At 51.6% G+C, this 23,847-nt stretch overlaps 1 protein-coding gene across 3 annotated transcripts in view; it reads right to left on the bottom strand.

Moving 5' to 3' along the window:
• The window catches only part of LOC102460034 (butyrophilin subfamily 1 member A1-like), a 49,173-nt gene continuing 25,326 nt past the window's right edge, over window positions 1-23,847 (bottom strand). For all 3 annotated transcript variants that reach the window (XM_075914035.1, XM_075914036.1, XM_075914034.1), the window contains exons 4-8: window positions 19,038-19,322; window positions 14,851-14,958; window positions 6,677-6,697; window positions 5,982-6,014; window positions 1-1,595 (exon numbers count right to left, since the gene is read on the bottom strand). In XM_075914035.1, coding sequence (XP_075770150.1) covers window positions 1,084-1,595; window positions 5,982-6,014; window positions 6,677-6,697; window positions 14,851-14,958; window positions 19,038-19,322 — 959 coding nt within the window. In that variant the 3' untranslated portion in view covers window positions 1-1,083. The remainder of the gene's footprint in view (window positions 1,596-5,981; window positions 6,015-6,676; window positions 6,698-14,850; window positions 14,959-19,037; window positions 19,323-23,847) is intronic.

Below are 23,847 nucleotides of genomic sequence, written 5' to 3'. Positions count from 1 at the left end.
TCAGGAAGGGGGGATAGGGAGGGGATAGGGAGGGGTAAGTGGAAGGAGAAGAGGGAGGAATGGGATACGAGCCCCCAATGGGGAAGACTGGGGTGGCTCTGTGGGCTGCTCGGGGTGGAAGCTCTCCTGCAGCCCCCCCCAATTGCCCCCTCTGGATGGCAGCCTGCGGCAAGTGCAGCCGGTCTGATGGCCGAGTGCTCTGATGTGCCCAGTGTGGGCACTCAGGGCACTCCACGCCAGGACTGCTTTGCAAGCGGGGAACCCCTGAGAACTGTCTGTCTGGGGTGGAGATCGGGACCCTTTAAGCACAGCCCTCGGCTAGCCTGAGACAGCAGCTCCATGCTCTAAATCCTATTCTGATGCCCTGCCGGCACTGCTTCCGGCCAGCCTTAACCTCGGTTCAGGGTCCACTCAGTGTGGACATGCTAGTTCGAATTAGCAAAACGCTAATTCGAACTAGTTTTTAAGTCTGGATGCGCTAATTCGAATTAGCTTAGTTCGAATTAACTAATTCGAACTAAGTTAGTTCGAATTAGCGCTATAGTGTAGACATACCCTGGCTCTCCAACCCTGCCTCGTCTGTCCTCTGCACTCCGCATTTCTCTGCCCCTCAGCACCCAGCCCTGTTTATTTTCCTGGGACTATCCCACTCTCAGGCCTTCCCTGTCACAGACCATCCCACGCAGCTGCTCCCTCCTTCCCTCAAATTTATCCCTTCCTCTCTGGCTGCCCTGGGCTGTTTTCCCTGCCACAGATACCGGCCTGCCCAGCTTTCCTTCCCTGTTTGGCAACATTTTGCCAGGACTCGCCCTTTAGTCTGTTTGTATTGTTTATTGCCTGTTCCCAGCCAGCCCCCACCTCTGCCTGTCCCGGCCCGACTGTTAGTTCTTTCCCTGTCCAGCCCCCACCTCTGCCTGTCCTGCAGACTCAGGGGTTCTTCCCCTTTCCCTGCCTCCATTCTTGGGGCTGCAGGGAGGGAGGGGGAAGAGGTTTCAGGGATCATAGAGATGAGGAGCCGGGGTGGGGTAGAAAGGAATCCTCCAGGGTCATATATCCTGGTGTACAAGATGCCAGAGGCTGATTTCAGGGGCACAGGCTGAGCTGGGATCCTGACCCCACCCAGATCCAGGGTTGGATTCTCTCCCCAGAGAAGGAGCCTGGTGGGAAAGTGAAGATCGGGGCATTGGAAACAGCATCCATAAATGTCACCTGCCCCCAGTCACAGTCCAGACAAACCCGGATCCTGCTGGGGGGGCTCAGGGGCAGGGAGGTTGCAGGGTCTGTCAGAGCCTGGAACTCATCCCCCCACCACCGCACAGCCCAGATCCTGCCCTGGGGGCTCAGGCTCATCCCGCCCTTCCTGCTCACAGACTCTGTGGCCACCCCCACAGCCCAGTATCGCCCATCCCCCACCCCCACCTCCCAGCAATGTTTCCCAGAGGTGTAGCCTTCACGGCCCAGCACACAGAAGCAAGTGTCAAATCTCTCTGGGGTGTCGGGCAGTGGCTGCCGTTTCTGTTCCCATCTCACACGTTTCCCATCCTCCGACAGGACGAGCTGGGGATGCGCCGTGTCTGGATCCAGAGTCACGTTGGCTGGGGGGAGAATCAGAGCGTGAGGGGCAGAGCTTGGCCCTGGGGGGGTCGATGGCGTCAGGGACAGAATCTGCCCCAGCTGGGCAGTGACTCAGGGACTCTCCTGCCTCCAGGGGCGCCCGGCTCTGAGTGGGGAGCAGCCCTGAGGTCTCGGCCCAGCCCAAGGGACAGCTCACTCCCCGGCAGGGAGGGGCCGTGGCAGAGAGAAGGGGTCAGAGGGGCCCTGACACTGGGAATCTGCCCCCTCTCCCTGGGCCGGGGACAAGCGACTCTGGGCCGGGGACCCCAGAGGGACAGGATGGAAACTGCCTGGTCAGGGCTGGCTGAATCTAGGCCCTGCCCTCGGCTGGCCCCCCCACCCCCCATTGAAATGTCCCTGGGTCCCAGCTGCCTCTGGGCAGGGTTTGTGATTCCCCCTGTGACACGTCTCCCCCGCACGGCACGTCTGGGCTCGGCTCCTTTCCCGCCGCACTGGGGCTCTGGGCCGAGCTCCGACCTGCCCCCCACCAGGCTGCTCAGCCTCCGGCCCAGCGCCCAGACCCCGCAGAGCCAGCAGGGAGGGGCAGGGACCGGCCCCAGCTGGGCTGGGCGGGAAGAGGCTGAACAAGGCGAGTCCTGCCCTGGGGGTGCCCAGGCGCCGTGCGGAGGGAACGGGGGTGTCTCTGTCCAGCCACGGCAGGAGGCTGACTGAAGGAAGAGGGGCTCAGGGAGCTGAGGAGGGTCCCAGCGGGGGCTGGGCGGAGGGAGAGAGAAGCTGAGCTCACGCGGGGGGAGAGGAAAAGGGGAACAGGACCAGAGCTCTGCTCTCAGCAGCTCCCCAGCTGCCTGCAATGGGCCCAGGGCTGCCCCTGTCTGTGCCCCGGGCCCTGGTGCTCTGGGGTCTGATCCACCCCTTCCCCTGGCAGAGCAGGGACCCTACCATGGACTCCTGGGTCCTCTGCCGGGGGAGGAGAAAGAGCAACATCCCTGAGAGCCCCAGAGTCCATGCTGGGCACAGCCCCTCAGTCAACGGGGGAAGAGAAACTCCCCCAGAGAACAGGGGGAGCCCAAGGCCAAGAGCTGCCAAGGAGCCAAGGCTAGACCAAGCCAAGCGAGCAGGAGAAGGAGTCACAGCCAGGAGGGAGGGACAAGGCAGCTGTCCTGGAGGGGAGAGGGGTAGAGACAGGTGCCTGGAACCACATTATATGGGATGGAAAAGGAGATCACGGGGAGGGCTACATCACTGTGGCAAGGGGAGTGGAACGGGAGGAGGAAGGGGACACGCAGGAGGCTGTAAACGGCCTCCCCACTGCCAAACGTAACCAGCCAGGGAACAGAGCCTAAGACGGCTTTTTGCGTCATCAACTTTCTCTCTGTTTTATCTGTCAGAGGTCTGGTTCTGAGGTGCAGGAGCAGCAGATGCAACAACACCTGGACTCATGGCATTTGGTGGGACACAGCCCCAAAGTCTGCTTCTCCTTGTGAGCAGGGTCTGAGGGAGTCCTCCCGACATGGGGAAGACTCCTCTCTTGGACCCCCTCCCACGGCCGTCACAAGCTGGGGCAGGGCAGACTTCAGGTGCCGACCATATCTGCACAGACCCCCCCCTCCTCTGCCTAGATGCCCAGGGCTGGAGCGGCTTGGCCCAGTGCTCAGGTCTGGGCTGGGTTGCCAGGCACTGCAGTGAGCCCGGCAAGAAGTGTAGCTTAGAAAGTAACTCCAGGACTTTCCCCCGTCTGTGTTTTCTAATGGACACCTGCCCCTGCTCTCAGGCACTGGGGGGAGCTCTCCACTCAGGGGTGTGTTTGCTTTGCACGGCCCTCTGGGTAAACTTTCATGAGGGGAGCACATGAATATTTGGATGTATTCATCTAAGTTTGGGTTCTTGCTCATCCTGCATCTTTGATACTTAACACCAACTCTGCGGCTGTGGCTAATCAGCCTCACACTGAGATGTTTCACACCCTGCACATCATGGACATTTACACCCTAGCTGTGCTGACATTGCACACGTGATGAGGGGCAACACAATGTACTTACGCTCGTAGGCTACGTCTACACTGGCGGGTTCTTGCGCAAGAATCCGCAGAGCATCCACACTGCCCGCCCGCTCTTGAGCAAGTAGATTTACAGTACTGTGTGGTCAAAGAGGGCGTCTTGTGCAAGAGCTATGTAAGTGTAAGCTCTCTTGTGCAGGAGCTCTTGTGCAAGAGGGCAGTGTGGATGCGTGGCAGGGGTTTCTTGCGCAAGAAAGCGTCCACACTGCCGTGGATGCTCTTGTGCAAAAGCACAACTCAGAGGCTGTGTCTAGACTACATGCCTCTGTCGGCAGAGACATGTAGATTAGACAGATCAGCAAAGGCAAATGAAGCCGCGATTTAAATGATCGCGGCTTCATTTACATTTACATGGCTGCCGCGCTGAGCCGACAAACAGCTGATCAGCTGTTTGTCGGCTCGCGCGCTAGTCTGGACGCTCCCCTGCCGACATCAAAGCCCTTTGTCGGCAGCCCCGTTATTCCTCATGGAATGAGGTTTACCGGGGCTGCCGACAAAGGGCTTTGATGTCGACAGGGGGAACGTCCAGACTAGCGCGCGAGCCGACAAACAGCTGATCAGCTGTTTGTCGGCTCAGCGCGGCAGCCATGTAAATGTAAATGAAGCCGCGATCTAAATATCTAAAAGGGTGTCACAAGGAGGAAGGAGAAAATTTGTTCCTCTTGGTTTCTGAGGACAGGACAAGGAGTAATGGGCTTAAAGTGCAGCAGGGGAGGTTTAGATTGGACATTAGGAAAAAATTCCTAACTGTCAGGGTGGTCAAATATTGGAATAAATTGCCAAGGGAGGTGGTGGAATCTCCCTCTCTGGAGATATTTAAGAACAGGTTAGATAGACATCTGTCAGGGATGGTGTAGACGGAGCTTGGTCCTGCCTTGAGTGCGGGGGGCTGGACTCGATGACCTCTCGAGGTCCCTTCCAGTCCTATTATTCTATGATTCTATGATTCTATGATCATTTAAATCGCGGCTTCATTTGCCTTTGCCAAAAAAAACAAATCTACATGCCTCTGCCGACAGAGGCATGTAGTTTAGATGTACCCAGACATGGCAGTGTGGCTATTTTCTTGCAAGATTTTCTTGCACAAGAAGCCACCAGTGCAGACATAGCCCTTGCTGAGGGAAGGGCCACAGAGCAGGATGGAGCAGGCCCTGAGAGAGCGGAGCTCACCCTAGACTGAGGCTCCCTGGCTAAACAGGAGGCTGAGGTGTCAAATCCCAGGGGGAGGGACAGGAGTGGGTGGGGGTTGGGCTGTGCGGTGCCTGACCCCTCTTGGCTCTTCTCCCACCAGGGCTCCAACTCAGCTGATTAGATTCCCAGGGGCCCGGCCTTCCTGCTCCCAGGCTAGGAAAGCTGCATCACTCACAAGCAGGCCGAGGGGCCAAGCCTCAGAACCAGCCTGGGCACTGCGCTGCAGGGAGAGACAAGGCAGAGTCTTCATGAGCAGCGAGGGTCCCTGCAACACAGTGAAATCGGGGGGGCTGGGTTAGTGGGCGGTTCTCAGGCCAGGGCGTCACAGAGGTGGCTCTGAGCATCAGGAGGAAGCCGGAGTTGCAGGGGCAGAACACAGGGGAAGGGGGCGGGTGGTAGGGGCAGAGGATGGCAGCAGAAGGTGGGTGGCAGGGGCAGAGGATGGCAGCAGAAGGTGGGTGGCAGGGGCAGAGGATGGCAGCAGAAGGTGGGTGGCAGGGGCAGAGGATGGCAGCAGAAGGTGGGTGGCAGGGGCAGGCGGCAGCAGAGACGTCACCGACTGCTCTTCTCTCTCTCTCAGGGGCCGGAGGGCCCATGGGGAAGCGACTCTGGGTTGGTGCTGCCACGGCTGAGGCTGGGGACAGGGCCAGGAACCGGAGGTGGGGCGCGTGCGAGGGCATGCAGCTGCGCAATGGGGCTGTGGCGTGTCCCTAGGTTACTGCTCGGTGCCTTTTCCCTTTTTGTAAGTGTCTTTTGTTACGCTCAGACCCAGGGCTCGTGCCGGGGGACGTGCTGCCTCCTAGGGCAGAGCAGCCCAGCCCAGAGAAACCCACTGCTGCCCTGAGCCAGCCCACCCTGGCTCACAGGGCCTAGGCTGCAGAGAGGGGTGGGGGTCGTTTTCCCAGATTACTGGAGAGGGGCTCAGACCGGCTCTGTGTGATGTTGTTAAAAGGGACCCTGGACACCGAACCTGCCCCAGGTTGCTGCCGTTACCACCTGGCAGAAGAGTCGTGACTTGACGGCATCTTTGAACTGCAGCTGCTGGTGCTGACGCCCTGAAATCTCAGGCTCCAGCCTGCTCCCACCGGGATGGCAAAGGAGCCGCATTGTCACATGGGACGGGACATCTGAACACTCACAAACCATGAACGTCAGTTACCTTCTTCAACAGGGAATACAGATCTTCTCCAGTCTAAAACCAAGCAGAGACAGCCAGCTGAGAGTGATGGGAGCACAGGCTTGATCTCAGAAAGCAACTCATGGCCTGTGGGCCCCACCCACCCTGCTGGCCCTTTTATCCCACCCTGAGCTGCACCCTCAGCCTCCTCCCTTTCCCCTCCCCCACAGTCCCCGCTCTTCACCCCACCTGCCCTGGGCTCCCTGCAGTGTGACGGCAGCTGTGTCCAGGCACCACAGCTGTGGTGCCACCAAGCCTGGTGCTCTGAGTGGTGCAGTCATGGGGCAGGGAGCGGGGGAAAGAGTTGGACAGGGGATGGGAGTCCAGGGGTGGGGTAGTCTGGGGCAAGGATCAGTGGGGGTTGGATTGGGGTGGGGAATCCTAGGAGACAGTAAGGAGCCAGAGAATGGGGAGGTCAGATGGGGGCAAGGCCTGAGTCATGCCTGGATGTTTCCTTCCCTGACTGGCCCTCCTTCTAATTTCTGTACCCTGAGGTGGCCCACCTTGCTGTATATACAGGATTCAACATTGTATACTCTGAGATCACCATTCATTTTTAAATGTATGTTATAAATGACAAAAAAACAAGACAAACCCCTACACGAACAAAGCACCATCATAAGGACACACCTGAGTACAACAGGGTTTACACTAGGGAGAAGGAGAATGACACTTACCAAGTTCTGCTGCCTGTTTCCCTAGAAAACAAGGACAAAGGAATAAATGATTGCGGGGGCGGGGGGTGGGTTTCTCTTTCCAGGATCTACATGCAGGGTGGGATTTCCAACACTGCCTCAGTCAGTGGTCCCCAACCTTTAGAGGCTCCCGGGCTCCCAGGAGGTGGGGGCCACTCATGCGCCGGGCGCCCGGGGACGGGGCCGCGCGTCCGGGGGCACGCCAGGGGACTGGGATGCCCTTGCACCCGGTGCCAGCATGTGCCCTAGGGCCGGGGCTGGGGCCGCCCGAGCGCCTTGTGCCGTGGGCCCGGGGACAGTGCTGCCGCCCGAGACGCAAGCCTGGGGCCGACACTGGCGCCGCACGCCCACGCACCCGCATGTGCCCTGGGGTTGGGGCTGTGTGAGCGCCACGCACCCGGGCGCCGGTGCGTGTCACGCACTTGGGGCCGGCCCAGGTTGTCGGTGGGCGCAGATAAATGCCCCGGCGGGCACCATGGCACCCGCTGGCACCGCGTTGGAGACCACTGGCCTAAGTGACTAGGGTGCAGAAGTCCCAATGTCCCCATCATCACTTAGGCAGCTTTGGAAATCCTACTTACCAAGAGTCATACACACGATGGCTGAACTGGAGCAATGGTCTGAGGTAAACAGGATGAAGTTTAAGAAGAATGAACACTAAGTGCTCCACTTAAGAAGGAACAATCCGTGTCTCACACACAGAATGGGAAGCAACTGTCTAGGAAGGAGTCCTTCAGAAAGAGATCTAGGGGGTCATAGGTGACCACAAGTTAAGTATGAGTCAAGAGTGAGACACTGTTGCAAAAAAAAGCATATGATTCTGGGCTTCATGAACAGGAGTGTTGTGAGCAAGACATGATAAGTCATTAAGAACATAACATAAGAACATAAGCATGGCCGTACTGGGTCAGACCAAAGGTCCATCTAGCCCAGTGTCCTGTCTGCTGACAGTGGCCAGCACCAGGTGTCCCAGAGAGGGTGGACCGAAGACAATGATCAAGCGATTTGTCTCCTGCCATCCCTCTCCAGCCTCTGACAAACAGAGGCCAAGGACACCATTTTATCCCCTGGCTAATAGCCTTTTATGGACCTAACCTCCATGAAATTATCTAGCTTCTCTTTAAACTCTATTATAGTCCTAGCCTTCACAGCCTCCTCTGGCAAGGAGTTCCACAGGTTGACTGCACGCTGTGGGAAGAAGAACTTTCTTTTATTAGTTTTAAATCTACTACGCATTAATTTCATTTGGTGTCCTCTAGTTATTCTATTTAGGGAACTAATTAATAAATTTTCTTTATCCGCCCTCTCCACACCACTCATGATTTTATAGACCTCTATCATATCGCCCTTCAGTCTCCTCTTTTCTAAACTGAAAAGTCCCAGTTGCTTTAACCTCTCCTCATACGGGACCTGTTCCAAACCCCTAATCATTTCAGTTGCCCTTTTCTGAACCCCATCGAAGGCCAAAATATCTTTTTTGAGGTGAGGAGACCACATCTGTACACAGTATTCAAGAAGTGGGCGTACCATAGTTTTATACAGGGGCAGTAAGATATTCTGTGTCTTATTTTCTATCCCTTTCTTAATAATTCCTAGCATCCTATTTGCCATTTTGACCGCCGCTGCACACTGTGTGGAATATTTCAGAGAACTGTCCACGATAACTCCAAGATCTCTTTCCTGATTTGTCTTAGCCAAATTAGCTCCCATCATACTGTACGTATAGTAGGGGTTATTTTTCCCCACTGTGCATTATTTTACACTTATCCACATTAAATTTCATTTGCCATTTTGTTGCCCAATCACTCAGTTTGGTGAGATCTTCTTGGAGTCCCTCACAGTCTGCTTCTGTCTTGACTATCCTAAACAGTTTGGTATTATCCACAAACTTTACCACCTCATTGCTTACACCTTTCTCCAGATCATTTATGAATAAGTTGAAAAGGATTGGTCCCAGGACTGATCCTTGGGGGACACCACTAGTTACCCCTCTCCATTCTGAAAATTTACCATTTATTCCTACCCTTTGTTTCCTGTCTTTTAACCACTTCTCAATCCAAGAAAGGACTTTCCCTCTTATCCCATGGCCGTGTAATTTACACAAGAGCCTTTGGTGAGGGACTTTGTCAAAGGCTTTCTGAAAATCTAAGTATAGTATATCTACTGGATCCCCCTTGTCCACATGTTTGTTAACCCCTTCAAAGAACTCTAAGGGTATGTTTACACTGCCACCCTAGTTCAAACTAGGGTGGCTAATGTAGGCATTCGAAGTTGCAAATGAAGCCCGGGATTTAAATATCCCGGGCTTCATTTGCATCTTGCCGGGCGCTGCCATTTTTAAATCCCCGTTAGTGCGGACTCCGTGCCCGTGGCTACATGCAGCCCGGAGTAGGCAGTCTGAATTAGGCTCTCTAATTCGAACTACCAGTACATCTCGTTCCACAAGGAGTAACGGTAGTTTGAATTAGAGAGCCTAATTCAAACTACCTACTCCGTGCCGCGTGTAGCCGCTGGCTTGGAGTCCGCACTAACGGGGATTTAAAAATGGCGGCGCCCGGCAAGATGCAAATGAAGCCCGGTATATTTAAATCCTGGGCTTCATTTGCAACTTCGAATGCCTAGATTAGCCACCCTAGTTCGAACTTGGGTGGCAGTGTAGACATACCCTAATAGATTAGTAAAACAGGATTTCCCTTTACAGAAACCATGTTGACGTTTGTCCAACAAATTATGTTCTTCTACAAGCTTCACAATTTTATTCTTTACTATTGTTTCGACTAATTTGCCCGGTACTGAAGTTAGACTTACCAGTCTGTAATTGCCAGGATCGCCTCTAGAGCCCCTTTTAAATATTGGTGTCACGTTAGCTACCTTCCAGTCATTAGGTACGGAAGCCGATTTAAAGGATAGGTTACAATCCACAGATAATAGTTCAGCAATTTCCCATTTGTGTTCTTTTAGAACCCTTGGATGAATGCCATCCGGTCCCGGAGATTTGTTAACATTAAGTTTTTCTATTTGTTCCAAAACCTCCTCTAATGACACTTCAATCCGGGACAGTTCCTCAGATTCATCACCCACAAAGGACGGTGCAGATTTGGGAATCTCCCCAATGTCCTCAGCCATGAAGACTGATGCAAAGAAATCATTTAGTTTCTCCTCAATACTTTATCGTCCTTGATTGCTCCTTTTATAGCTCGATGATCTAGGGGACCCACAGGTTTTTTAGCAGGCTTCCTGCTTCTAATGTACTTAAAAAACATTTTATTTCTTTTTGAGTTTTTGGCTAGCTGTTCCTCAAAATCTTTTTTTGCTTTTCTTATTACATTTTTACACTTGATTTGACAGTGTTTATGTTCCTTTCTATTTATCTCACTAGGGGTATGTTTACACTACAGCACTAATTTGAACTAACTTAGTTAATTCGAACTAAGCTAATTCAAACTAGTGCATCTAGACCTAAAAACTAGTTCGAATTAGCATTTTGCTAATTCGAACTAGCATGTCCACATTGAGTGGACCCTGAACAGAGGTTAAGGCTGGCCGGAAGCAGTGCCGGCAGGGCATCAGGTTAGGACTTAGAGTGTGGAATTGCTGTCTCAAGCTAGCCAAGGGCTGTGCTTAAAGGGACCCGACCTCCACCCCGGACAGACAGTTCTCAGGGGTTCCCCACTCGCTTGTCTAACTCGATGAAGGACAGCAAAGCAGTCCTGTCTTGGAGTGCCCTGAATGCCCACACTCGGCACATCACAGCACTTGGCCATCAGCCCGGCTGCACTTGCCGCAGGCTGCCATCCGGGGGGGGGGGGGTGTCAATCGGGGGGCTGCAGGAGAGCTTCCACCCCAAGGAGCCCACAAAGCCACCCCAGTCCTCCCCATCAGGGGCTCGTACCCCATTCCTCCTCACCTCCTTCCACTTACCTCTCCCAAGCCCCCCTTCCTGATGTACAAAATAAAGGACACGTGTTCAAAAATAGAAACTCTGTTTATTGAACAAAACTCGGGGAGACTGGGAAAAGGAGGTGGGAGAAGGGAAGAGAGAGGGTGGGAGAGGGGAGGGCAACTAAAATGATCAGGGGTTTGGAACAGGTCCCATATGAAGAGAGGCTAAAGAGACTGTGACTTTACATCGTAGAAAAGAGGAGACTGAGGTGTGATATGATAGAGGTCTCTAAAAGCATGAGTGATGTGGAGAGGATGCATAAAGAAAAGTTCTTCATTAGTTCCCATAAAAGAAGGACTAGAGGACACCAAATGAAAGGAATGGGTAGCAGGCTTCAAACTAATAACAGAAAGTTGTTCTTCACAAAGCAAACAGTCAACCTGTGGAACTCCTTGCTGCAGGAGGCTGTGAAGGCTAGAACTATAAGGGTATGTCTACACTACCAACCTAGTTCAAACTAGGGTGGTTGATGTAGTCATACGAACTTGCAAATGAAGCCCGGGATATGAATTTCCCAGGCTTCATTTGCATGTTGCCGGGTGCCGCCATTTTTAAATGTCCGCTAGTGCGGACTCCGTGCCTGCGGCTACACGCAGCATGAACTAGATAGTTCGTACTAGGATTCCTTTTCCGAACTATCTAGTTCGTGCCTCCTGCAGCCGTGGGCACGGAGTCCACACTAGCGGACATTTAAAAATGGCGGCACCCGGCAACATGCAAATGAAGCCCGGGAAATTCAAATCCCGGACTTCATTTGCAAGTTCGTATGACTACATCAACCACCCTAGTTTGAACTAGGTTGGTAGTGTAGACATACCCTAACAGAGTTTATAGAGAAGTTAGATAAATTCATGGAGGTTGGGTCCATGGAGTGGTATTAGCCAGGGAGTAGAAATGGTGTCTCTGGCCTCTGTTTGTGGAAGGCTGGAGGTGGATGGCACGAGACAAATGGCTTGGTCATTGTCTTCGGTCCATCCCCTCCAGGGTACCTAGTGTGGGCCACTGTCGGCAGACAGGCTACTGGGCTAGATGGACCTTTGGTCTGACCCAGTACGGCCATTCTTATGTTCTTATGTTCTAAGCTCAGGGTCAGGGGCTCACTGGACCAACTTGATTTTCATGCAAACCTGCTCCTGGGTGGCCAGGCTGGCAGCTATCCTGCCCTAGACGGCCACTTTCCTGTGACTAGTGAGGAGGTCGTGGACGTTGGAGGCTTTCCCCCAAACCTCGATGAGGTCCACGATCTCCGCACTAGACCAAGCGGGCACCCGCCTCTTGCGGACCCGTGCAGGCTCCTGGGAGCCGCCAGCCTGGTCCCGGGAAGAGGCGGAGGGCTGGGTGGCAGCTGGTGGCTGGCTCGTGCCGTCCCAGGTGCAGAGTCTGCTGGCTTGGTGCTGGCAGGCTTGCACCAGGCACGGGCACCGTAGCCAGCCCATGACCCTTTAAGGGCTCCGCGGCCGGGAGGGGGGCAGAAGAGTTTCCCTGGTGGTGCCCAGAGTGGCCACCAGGGCAAGCTGGGGAGGGCTAGCCTCCCACTAGTTGGAATTAAGTGGCCACACAACCCTTAATTCAAACTACTTAATTCAAACTAGGTGTTAGTCCTCGTAGAATGAGGTTTACCTAGTTCGAATAAAGCGCTCCTTTTAATTTCTGTTTAACTAACCTCCTCATTTTTGTGTAATTCCCCTTTTTGAAATTAAATGCCAGAGTGCTGAACTGCTGAGGTGTTCTTCCCACCACAGGAATGTTAAATGTTATTATATTATGGTCACTATTCTCAAGCAGTCCTGTAACGGTTATCTCCTGGACCTGATCCTGCACTCCACTCAGGACTAAATCGAGAATTGTCTCTCCCCTTGTGGGTTCCTGCACTAGCTGCTCCAAGAAGCAGTCATTTAAGCCATTGAGAACTTTTATCTCCGCTTCTCTTCCTGAGGTGACATGTATCCAGTCAATACGGGGATAATTAAAATCCCCCATTATTATAGAGTTCTTTATTTTGGTAGCCTCTCTAATCTCCCTCAGCATTTCAATGTCAGTATCGCTGTCCTGGTCAGGTGGTCGGTAATATATCCCTACTTCTAATTTCTTATTATTGGAGCATGGAATTACTATCCATAGCGATTCTATGGAACATGTTGATTCACTTAATATTTTTATTTCATTTGATTCTACATTACATCACATACAGTGCCACTCTGCCACCCACCCGGCCTGTTCTATCCTTTCAATATATTTTATATCCTGGTATGATTGTGTCCTACAGATTTTCCTCATTCCACCAGGTTTCAGTGATGCCTGTTATGTCAATCTCCTCCTTTAATACGAGGTACTCTAGTTCACCCATCTTATTAGTCAGACTCCTAGCATTTGTGTAGAAGCTCTTTAAAAATCTGTCACTGCTTATTTGTCTGCCCTTCCCTGATGCATTGGATTCCTTTGTATGCGGTTGTTTGTCTGCTCTGGCCAATGGTTTGTCCTCTCCCCTCCTCTCTTTGGGTATGTCTACACTACCCCGCTAGTTTGAACTAGGAGGGTAATGTAGGCATACCGCACTTGCAAATGAAGCCCGGGATTTGAATTTCCCGGGCTTCATTTGCATAAACTGGGCGCCACCATTTTTAAATCCCTGCTAGTTCGAACCCTGTGCCGCGCGGCTACACGCAGCACGAACTAGGTAGTTTGGACAAGGCTTCCCCGGACAAGGCTTCCTAGTCTGAAGTACCGTTACTCCTCATTCCACGAGGAGTAACGGTAGTTCGGACTAGGAAGCCTAGTCCGAACTACCTAGTTCGTGCTGCGTGTAGCCACGCGGCACGGGGTTTGAACGAGCAGAGATTTAAAATTGGCGGCGCCCAGTTTATGCAAATGAAGCCCGGGAAATTCAAATCCCGGGCTTCATTTGCAAGTGCGGTATGCCTACATTACCCCGCTAGTTCGAATTAGGAGGGTAGTGTAGACATACCCTTTCTGACTACAGCTTAGAGAATCTCTATGAATGGATTCTCCTCTAAGAGAAGTCTCCCTCCGATTTACGTGCATCTCCACACCAATCGGCTTTCCCCCATCTCTTAGTTTAAAATCTGCTCTACGGCCTTTTTAATGTTCAGTGCCAGCAGCCTGGTTCCACCCTGGTTTAGGTGGAGCCCATCCTTCCTGCATAGGCTCCCCCTCTCCCAAAAGTGTCCCCAGTTCCTAATAAATCCAAAGCCCTCTTCCCTACACCATCGTCTCATCCACGCGTTGAGACTGAAGCTCTGCCTGCCTACCTGGCCCTGCGCGTGGAACTGGAAGCATTTCTGAGAATGCCACCATAGAGGTCCTGGATTTCAGTCTCTTTCCTAGCAGCCTAAATTTGGCCTCCAGGGCATCTCTCCTACTTTCCCTATGTCATTGGTACCTACATGTACCACAACCACCGGCTCCTCCCCAGCACTACACATAAGTCTATCTAGATGCCTCGAGAGATCCGCAACCTTCACACCAGGCAGGCAAGTGACCATACGGTTTTCCTGGTCATCACAAACCCAACTATCTATGGGTATGTCTACACTACCACCCTAGTTCGAACTAGAGTGGTTAATGTAGTCATACGAACTTGCAAATGAAGCCCGGGATTTGAATTTCCCGGGCTTCATTTGCATGTTGCCGGGCGCCGCCATTTTTAAATGTCCGCTACTGCGGACTCCGTGCCCGCAGCTACACGAACTAGATAGTTCAGAATAGGCTTCCTAGTCCGAACTATCTGTACTCCTCGTGGAACGTCAAGGTGGTGAAACACTGGAATAAATTGCCTTGGGGGTTGTGGAATCTCTATCTCTGGAGATATTTAAGAACAGACCTGTCAGGTATGGTCTAAATGGTGCTGGGTCCTGCCTTGAGGGCAGGGGGCTGAACTCGATGGCCTCTCGAGGTCTCTTCCAGTGCTAGTGTTCTAGGATTCTTTGATTCTGTGAAATTGACCTGTGCTGTGCGGGGCTAATGCGAAATGCCCTGTACCTCTCGGTGCCTGCGCAGGAAGGGTAGCTGTGAGCCAGAGCCCCCGCACTCCCCCCCCTCCAGCATGTCACAGGCAGGGTCTTCACACTGGCCCTAGAATGGTTAGAATGACGGAGACTTTGATGTATCCCACAAAGGCAAAAAGGTTTAATTTCCTCCTTCTTTGAAGAAAATCCCGTGTGAATGTCCCTGTGTTTCCTGCTCCAACATTTACCTTTGATTTTGAAGAGATAAACACTCAGAGCAATGAAACCAAACAAAACCACCAGGATCATCATATCCAGAGACACCTTCCAGGGATTCACCTTAGGGAAAAGGGGATCTGAAAAACACAAGCCCAGAGGCACCCACATGACTCAGTAAACAGCTCTGATGACTCCGTTGTGTGTAAGGCAGCCCCCATGGGACCAGTCTAACACAGAGGAGGGAATGTGGCCCCATCGGCACTGCCCCAAACACCACAAACCAACCAGTAGAGCCACCACATTTGCACGTTGGTGTATAAGTGAGCCTGGGGCAGCGGGATGGGACTTGTGAGATCTGCCATGGGAATGTGGACAAGCCCTTTCCCCTCTCTGTGGCTCCATTTCCTGGCCAGCCTCGCTGGGGTTCTGATTACAGGCAGTCCCCGACTTACGTGGATCCGACTTACGTCGGATCCCTAGATACGAACGGGGTGAGGCAACTCCCGCACATGCGCAGCAGCATTCCCGGGGCTCGCTCACCTGGGTCCTAGGATCCTCCTCCTCCTCGGGCCGGCTCCGACTGGGGACCGCAGAGCTGCCGGGCAGAGGAAAAGTGCCTCCCCACGCCCGCTGCCCCCCCTGCCAGCAACAGGCTGCCCCCTCCCCTGAGCAACAGGCTGCCGAAGAGACAAAAGCAGCCTCTCTGCCCCTCCTCCCCTCTATACATGCCGGGCTCCTGGAGCGCAGCAGTGTCCCCGGGGCTCGCTCACCTGGGTCCTAGAATCCACCTCCTCCTCCTCTTCAGCCGGCTCCAACTGGCCCCTGCCTGCAGCAGCTGGCCACAGGGACAGGGATCCCGCAGAGCTGCCGGGCTGAGGAAAAGTGCCTCCCCACGCCCGCTCCCCCCCCCCCCCCGCGGCCTCGCATCCTGCATGCCTCCCCCCTCCCCCCCTGCCAGCAACAGGCTGCCCCCTCCCCTGAGCAACAGGCTGCCGAACAGCAGACAAAAGCAGCCTCTCCGCCCCTCCTCCCCCTATACATGCTGGGCTCCCTGGGCAAACAAAGACTCCACCAAAACAAACAAAGTGCTGGCCTCATTGTGTTAGCAAAAAAAGGACCCTCCTCCTAGAACCCTGGGTGGTGTGTGGAAATAAAGCTATTAGCTCAAAGCATGGTGCAGAGCTGTTTGGTATTTGATGAGTTACTCCTTTAGTCCTGAGTTTGTCACAGGGACAGAAATAGATGTGAAATCTTCTGAACAGGGGAACAGACAGCAAAACAAACATTAGAGGGGAGTTAACCTTTCCCTATGCTATCCAAAACTAAAAAAAATGTTTGGCTAGAGTTTCCCCTACAATATGTACCAGTTCCGACTTACATACAAATTCAACTTAAGAACAAACCTTCAGTCCCTATCTTGTACGTAACCCGGGGACTGCCTGTATATAGAGGCTTGTTCTTTGTAGCAAGCACGAGGTACCGACTGTCAGTCTGTGGCTTTGTGCAGTGCGCAGCACAGTGGGGCAATTGTCTCATACAGGGCATCTAATGTAACAATCACTGCTAGTAACAGTAACCGGTGCGAGTGGCCATCGTTAAAGTCTCTGATCACTGGGGCTGTGTCTACACTGGCATGAATTTCCGGGACTGCTTAAAACGGAATACTATTCTGTTTTCAGTTTTTCCGGAAAAGGAGCGTCTACATTGGCAGGCTGCTTTTCCGGAAAAGCCCTTTTTCCGGAAAAGCGTCTGTGGCCAATGTAGACGCGCTTTTCCGGAAAAGAGCCCCGATCGCCATTTTCGTGATCGGGGCTTTTTTCCGGAAAAGACTACTGGGCTGTCTACACTGGCCCTTTTCCGGAACAGTGTTCCGGAGTAAGGACTTATGCCCGAGCGGGAGCAGAATAGTTTTTCCGGAATAGTGGCTGATTTTGTACAGTAGAGCATCGTTGCTTTTCTGGAAATTCAAGGGCCAGTGTAGACAGCTCGCAGCTTATTCCGGAAAAGCGGCTGATTTTCCGGAATAAATGGCCCAGTGTAGACACAGCCTGGGTGTTATGTCAGGGAGCACAAGGCTGTCGGTTACAGAACACTCAGAAACTGCCGGGTTGTCTGAAAACAACAGCTTGTAGATCCACTATTTCCCCCATAATCTGTCAATGAATCATAAGCACAATTCATCCAAACGACTGTGCGGGAAGCGATTCATGATTCCTAGTTCTCCTTTTTAAACCTCAGATGTAAATCCCACCACTTTCTCCTGTGCAACTTCACCCTCCTTGTCCCTGGCCTCAGTGCTCCCCGTTCCCTGCCATGACACCAAGGCAAAATACCACGGCCACCATCTCACTGCCCAGACTGCATTATCGGCCATTTTAAAGTCCTCTATTGGCTGCCCTTTCCCAAGAATCAGACATGAACCTCCTGTCTTCACCCCATCCGGTGAGGCCACCCCACCTACCAACCCTGAACAGCACCACTAGGCCAGGTGCCAGGTTCAGTTAACTGACTGTGCCAACATCAGTCTCTCTTCCTCCCCTTCTCCCTTCCCTCTCCCCCCCCCGCTCAACCTCTGTTCTAGGTGTGTGCAACAAGGTATGTTGGGCTTTCACACTCACTGCCCAGCAGAGCGGGAAACACTCCAGCCAAGGCGCATAAATCAACCAACTTGTCCTCTCTGCAATGATGCCACCTGAGAGCATCTAAGCAGCTGGTGAGCTGGGAGCATCACTGTTTCAGTCAATGGCTTAAGAAACAAAACCCTTGTAGAGTTGAAATCTGGGTCACTCTGAACTCAATCAAAGCTTGGCCATTGACTTAAGTGGGCCAAGGATTTGTCTGGAGTTTGAGCCTCGCAACAGAGTGAAGAGTTGTTCCTCCACCCATAACCAGCCAATAGAATATCCAACAATCGTACATCTGTGCAGGAGCAGAAGGATGTTTGGCTGTTTGTCTCCTGCACCTTCCCTTTACTCTTCAGTCAAATACTGTTACAGGTTTTGGGTGAGACATTCAAAATCTCTGATGTCAAAGGAAACAAGTGGAACGTAACACATCCTTCAGCCAGGTCAGTGCCCTTATGTTCCCTCTGGCAGAAAAATACAATAACTAGATTGGTCTGATAACTGCACAGTACGGGTGGGAATTTCAAAAGTGCCTAATGTCTACTTTACAACAGAAAACATTTCTGACACCACACATGATTTGGGGTTGTGATGATTTATCAACAGAGTTACTCTGATAAAAGCCCGACTATAGACACAGCTATACTGGAAATCCTGCACTTACACACCCGTATAGGTTATGTCGGTTTGGGACTCTGGGGTAAGAAAGAACAGCAAAAGTACAGCTTAGCCAGTATGGCAGTGTCCACACCAGTGTTCACTGTAAGTTGTGTGCTTGGGCGGCCACTCAGGAGAGATTCAGATGCCATCAAACTGATTAGCAGAGTGCACAGAGCACCGTCCGCCAAAAGGATGTGTTTCTACTGGTAGTGCACATCTGCACATTCAACTGGTGCACATAACATTTATTCTGCACATGAATGGAAAAAAAATAGAGAGAACATTGGTCCACACTGGGGCTGTGTCTAGACTACACCTCTCTGTCGACAGAGAGATGCAGATTAGGCTCGTCGAAATTGCTAATGAGACGGTGATTTAAATATCCCGTGCTTTATTAGCATAAACATGGCAACCACTTTTTTTCAAAATGGAGCTTTTTCAAAAAAACGGCAGTCTAGATGCAGATCTGTCGAAAAATAAACCCTTTTTCAAAAGATCCTGTAAACCTCATTTTATGAGGAATAAGGGATCTTTCAAAAAAGGGTTTATTTTTCCACAGATCCTCATCTAGACTGCTGGCTTTTTTATTGAAAAAGCTATGTTTAAAAAAAAAAGTGGTGGCCATGTTTATGCTATTTAAATCCCCGCTTAGTTAGCAATTTCGACGTGCCTAATCTATATCTCTCTGTTGACAGAGAAGTGTAGTCTAGACACAGCCTAGCAGTGTTTTGTTGGCAGAGCTGTATTGGCAAAATCTTCTTAGTGTAGACAAAACTTAAATTATTTATGTCACACCGTTAGTTAATTAGGTTTCTTGGAGTTTTTTTGTTTGTATATTTGTTTTAAATACACACCGTATTTATTCTGATCAGGAGGTTGCTGTCTTTTTTTTTCTATTGCTGCTCAGTGTGTAGTTTTTGATGGTCACTGACCTGATATATAAAATAATGTTGATTCCTTTTCTTGGCTGAGACGGGTGTTCCTGACCAAACAGGACAAGTTCCGATTGGAATTTTCCATTACAATGGCAGATGTTTGTGTTCCATACAGTCCATTGGCTTCTTGGGAATTTGTTTGAGAGGCTGAAGGAAAGGCCTGTCCATTGAGATCTCTCCACACCACTTCGGGCTCTGGGTACCACCCAGCTGACCGACACACCACTCGGATCCCTCCATCCTGGTAATCCTCAACAGAGATTTGAGGAGCAGAGCCTGAAGCTAGAGACAAATGTGTAAATCCATGTTGATTTATGCACATACTGAGCCTAGAGAATAAGAAATTAAACTTCCCCTTTATTCTCAAATGCCCATGGACTCAGGGAAATAGAGGAACAAGAAACAAATTATTTCATGGAGGGGCTGGAAAGCTTTCTCCTCCCAAGATCCATACAGACATGTCATTTTGGGACTACAGGAAACCTTTTACTTGATCACTGAATTTAGTACTAACAGATGCTGTTAAAAAAAAACAGAGAAAAATAATCCTTGTATTTCAAATGTGCCTTCAGGTGAAATGTCACCTCTTTGATTATGGAAGCTCTTCTACTTGACCCTGCAAATGCAGAACTAAAGCAGAAGGGGAAAAATATCTGGACATCTACTTGAGCATAATCATCTTCATGATGGACTCTCCTCCCCACCCCCCAACATGCTTTAGAAAATCGACCTATGGACACAGATATGCCTAACTCAAAGGTGTTTTGGACAAATGATCTCATGTAACCCAGTAATCTTCAGAGAATCACAGAATTCTAGACCTGGAAGGGACCTCGAAAGGTCCTTGAGTCCAGTCTCTTGCCCTCATGGCAGGACCAAGCACCATCTAGAGTACCCCTGACGGGTATCTGTCTGAGATGGAGATTCCACAACCTTCCTAAGCACTTTATTCCAGTGTTTAATCACCCTGACAGGCAGGAAGTTTTTCTGACAGGCAGGAAGTTTTTCCTAACGTTCAACCTAAACCTCCCTGGCTGCAATTTCATGTCATAATCCGCTGGATCTGTTTATTGTTCTTGTATGTAAAATTAGATGTATGGAGAATGGAATGGCTTTATGGTTTTAATGTGCCATCCAGGGTGTTTCCAATGCTGGGATACCTCACTGTCTGGGCTACCGTATGCAAGAAGCCTGTGTTCTTCAGTCTTAGTGGTTGGTCTTAGGAAGTCCCCTGACCTCCCTAACTGGCAGGGACTGGCCAGGTAACTTCCCATGTGACAGTGGGAATCTATAAAACAACAGGAAACTAGCGGGTCTTGGTTCTTGGCTGACACACCCAGGAGAGTGAACCAGAGACCCAGGGGCAGAGGAGACTTCCCTGGTTTGGAGGCTCAGCTGAAAGGGAGCAGTTGTAGGGTGAGCTTGTGCTGAGTTTGTACTAAGGTTTCAGTGTTAAAATTAGCTACGTGATTTCTGTTGTTTGGAATTTGTAATTTACTTTGCTCTGCCTGTTCTCACTTATGACCACTTCAGTCCTACTGCTTGCACTTCTTACATTTATTTTTATTTACCATCAAGCCCAGTGTAAATAATTGTTACCTGGGGTAACAACCATTGTGCACATTCCCCCTTTCATTGCCAAAGGGGGCTCACCTAAATAATTGCTTTGGGGCCTGATCCTATTTGGGGAGGAGTATCCCGGGAAGCTGGGGGAGACCGGGGAACTGGCCCAGTGGGGCCAGGCAGTGAGGAGCCCCAGAGAAAGCAAGCGGCAGTGGCTATGTCAAAACTCCGACCCCAGCAGGTCGTCACAATCTTCAACCACCCGACTGATGAGAATCAGTAGAGAACTGACCCACATGGGATGAATTCTTCCTCCTCCAAGTTGTGTGTTGTGTTCTACGGAAAGCAAGGGACCCTCAGAAGGTGACTCCAGAACATCCCAGGGCAGTAAGTCGTGTGGTTCTCTTTTTCAGATTAGGGATGTCAGCGACTAGTCAACTAGTTAACTAACCAATAAGCAGAAGCTTACCAGTTAGCTCTATTGACTAGTCCCGCCTCCCCATTCCTCCTGGGGTTCAGCACACGAGTACGCTGGCTCAGTCCCTGCTCCTGCGGGGGTCTGATCAGTCTGCATCACTGTCCCCACTGCCACATTGTATTGAAGCGGTCAGGGGAGCCAGCACGTGACGATCAAACTTCGGAGACCCGCGGGAGCAGGGACTGCACCAGCCTTTCTGTGGCTTGGCTCCCCTGGCCCTTTCGATGGGGAGCAGCAGTGGGGAAAGTGACGGTGAACCATGGCGAAAGCCAGTCTGCACCTTGGAACTGCCTACCCTTATCAACTCATGGAGTAGTCGATAACCAATCCACCGACTACTTAATGAGGAAAGTTACTGCATGTTAACATCTGTATTTTAAATATGGAGTGTCTGGGGCCCATAGGCTATTCAACGGGCATTCCAGACCGGCACAGCTGTGACTCCCTGTGTAACTAATTGCAAGTGACATGAAGGCTGCACAGGTCTGTCCCACTACAAAGGCCATTAGTCTCACTGCTGTGGCGCCTCCTGCTGGTAGCTCTGGGGAATTAGCCCTTTCTCAGCAGGGCGCCCCCTCCTGGAGGTGTCTCGCCCGTCTATGGTCCACGCTCATGTTCCAGACCCGCACTGCTCCAGGAATGTGGCGCCCTCTGCAGGACACGGCCCTCTAGCAGTGCCGCTCCAGTGAGTTCTCATCCCCCTCCAGGGGTTATCGGAGGTGCTGAGTCTCTCCTGCCCTTGTGGCTGACTGTGGCCTCCAAGCCCAGCCCCTCTGCCTCAGGGGCACACGACAGTCTGTGTGGGCCATGACTTGGCGGTGAGGTGAGGTGGAAGGAGAATGGGGAGGGAGACGCAGGTCCGCCCACATCTCTGGGTTGTGACTCAGGGACACTATGGCAGCTGCCTTGTCCTGCCCTCTGCTCCCCTCCACTGCCTCTTGCTCCCTGAGCCACGTCCCCTCTGGCTGTTTGCCTGGCCTTGTAGCAAGGCCACAGCTGTGCAGGGATCAGGCTGGAGCCTCCCTCGTTAGCCCCCTTGGGCCTACCCAGCCCTGCTCTACTGACGGTGCCTTCTCTGAGGGAACCAGGCCCTGCACCTTCCTTGGCCAGGGCCTCACTGACTCTCTCTGCGGGCAGCTCTCTTTCTATAGGGCTGCCCCAGCAAACTGCACCCTGCTCGGCTCTTTCAAAGCCTCTCCCCAATGGGCCAGGGCTCTGCCCAGGCTCCCTCCAGCCTGCATTCACCGTTCCCAGGCAGTGTGGAGCTGTTGCCTCGCCACAGAAGGGCATTTGCAAATTATCTCAGGAAACGAAAAGTCATTCCTTGGCATTAGATTTAACCTTGTGCCTATGAGAAATTGGGTTTTATGTCTCTGTTTGGGTCCATGTACCACACCTGGAAAGTGTTAGGTGAAAGGGTGAGATGACTCTTGAGGAAGAAGGCGTCAGAATCCAGGGGCACCTTCTCCACTTTTCTCCACATTTGGTACAAGTAAGTGAGTCATCTTGGCAACAGACCGTGGGTAAAATGTTCAAAGCATTTAACTCGCTCAGCGCCATCCCCGAGAGACGTACAGACACATGCTATTGACCTGCCACCTTTAGTTTCAATAGAGCTTCTTCAAAAAAGAAGCTGTCTTGAACAAAACAGCTGTACCACCCTTCATCAGAGAGTCTGACATGGAGAATTTTCAAGGTAATGTTCCCATGGGTCAGACCATCATGCAAGAACTCTGTCCTCCCCTGGTATTCCAGCATCTGCTCTCCATACTGGTCCTTTCCATCACTATAGCGATGGACAAATGGGGAGAGCTCGGACCAGAACTACGTCACCTCTATTTCGAAACAGCAGAAGTGAAGCATCTACTCAGCCCCTATTTCAAAATAGCTATTTCAGAATAGGCATTAATCTACATCATACTGTATGTGTAGCTGGGATTATTCCCCCCCTCCCCACGTGCATTACTTTACATTTATCAACATTCAATTTCATTTGCCATTTTGTTGCCCAAGCACCTAGATTGGTGTCACGTTGCTGAATTGGAGGGAAGCAGCCAAATCGCTGCTGCACCCCTAGGTGGGGGTGTTGGCCCCAGAAATTGGTGTGGGGGGAGCCATGTGGGGTGTTGAATGGGAGATTGTTGTTTGTTGATCTTATGTACGCTATTTATGTGAGTGTATAATGTCTATGTGTGTAGGTAGGAATCTGTAATCTGTGTGGAAGCTGAATATTTCTCTGAATGTGGTTAAGCATTGCTATGGACAGGCTGAGTAGCAAAGCCCTGTGGGACAATGACTCTCAATAGGCTATGGACACACCCAAAGAATGGGATTTGACACCTGAGGGCAGCCAGCAGGAAACATAGAGATTGGCCTCTGACCAGGTGACTTGCTGCAGACAAGAAGAGGCCAGGAAGGAGTATAAAGAGGCCATGTGGTCGATGCCATTTTGTTCTCAGCTCAGCACTTCATCCCAGAGGCAGCACTGCAGGGATTGAAGAGCCCGGAAGACCTGTGAGCCCATCCTGATCGTAGGATGTGCAATAAGAACTTTTAAACCAGCAGCTGCAACATCTCTGCTAGAGCCTGCATCGAGGACTGGGAGATTCGGTGCATGTAACGTACTGTACTTTAACAACCTTACTCTCATGCTTTTCTTTCTTGTGATAATAAACCTTTAGATATAAATTCTAAAGGATTGGCCCAGCGTGATTTGTGGGTAAGATCCAGAGGGTAAATTGACCAGGGATCTGTGGCTGGTTTCTT

Source organism: Pelodiscus sinensis, chromosome 32 (assembly GCF_049634645.1).
Source record: "Pelodiscus sinensis isolate JC-2024 chromosome 32, ASM4963464v1, whole genome shotgun sequence".
NCBI classification, from domain to species: Eukaryota; Metazoa; Chordata; order Testudines; family Trionychidae; genus Pelodiscus; species Pelodiscus sinensis.
Note: the sequence above shows the minus strand (reverse complement) of the source record. Positions and strands in the feature narration are given on the sequence as shown.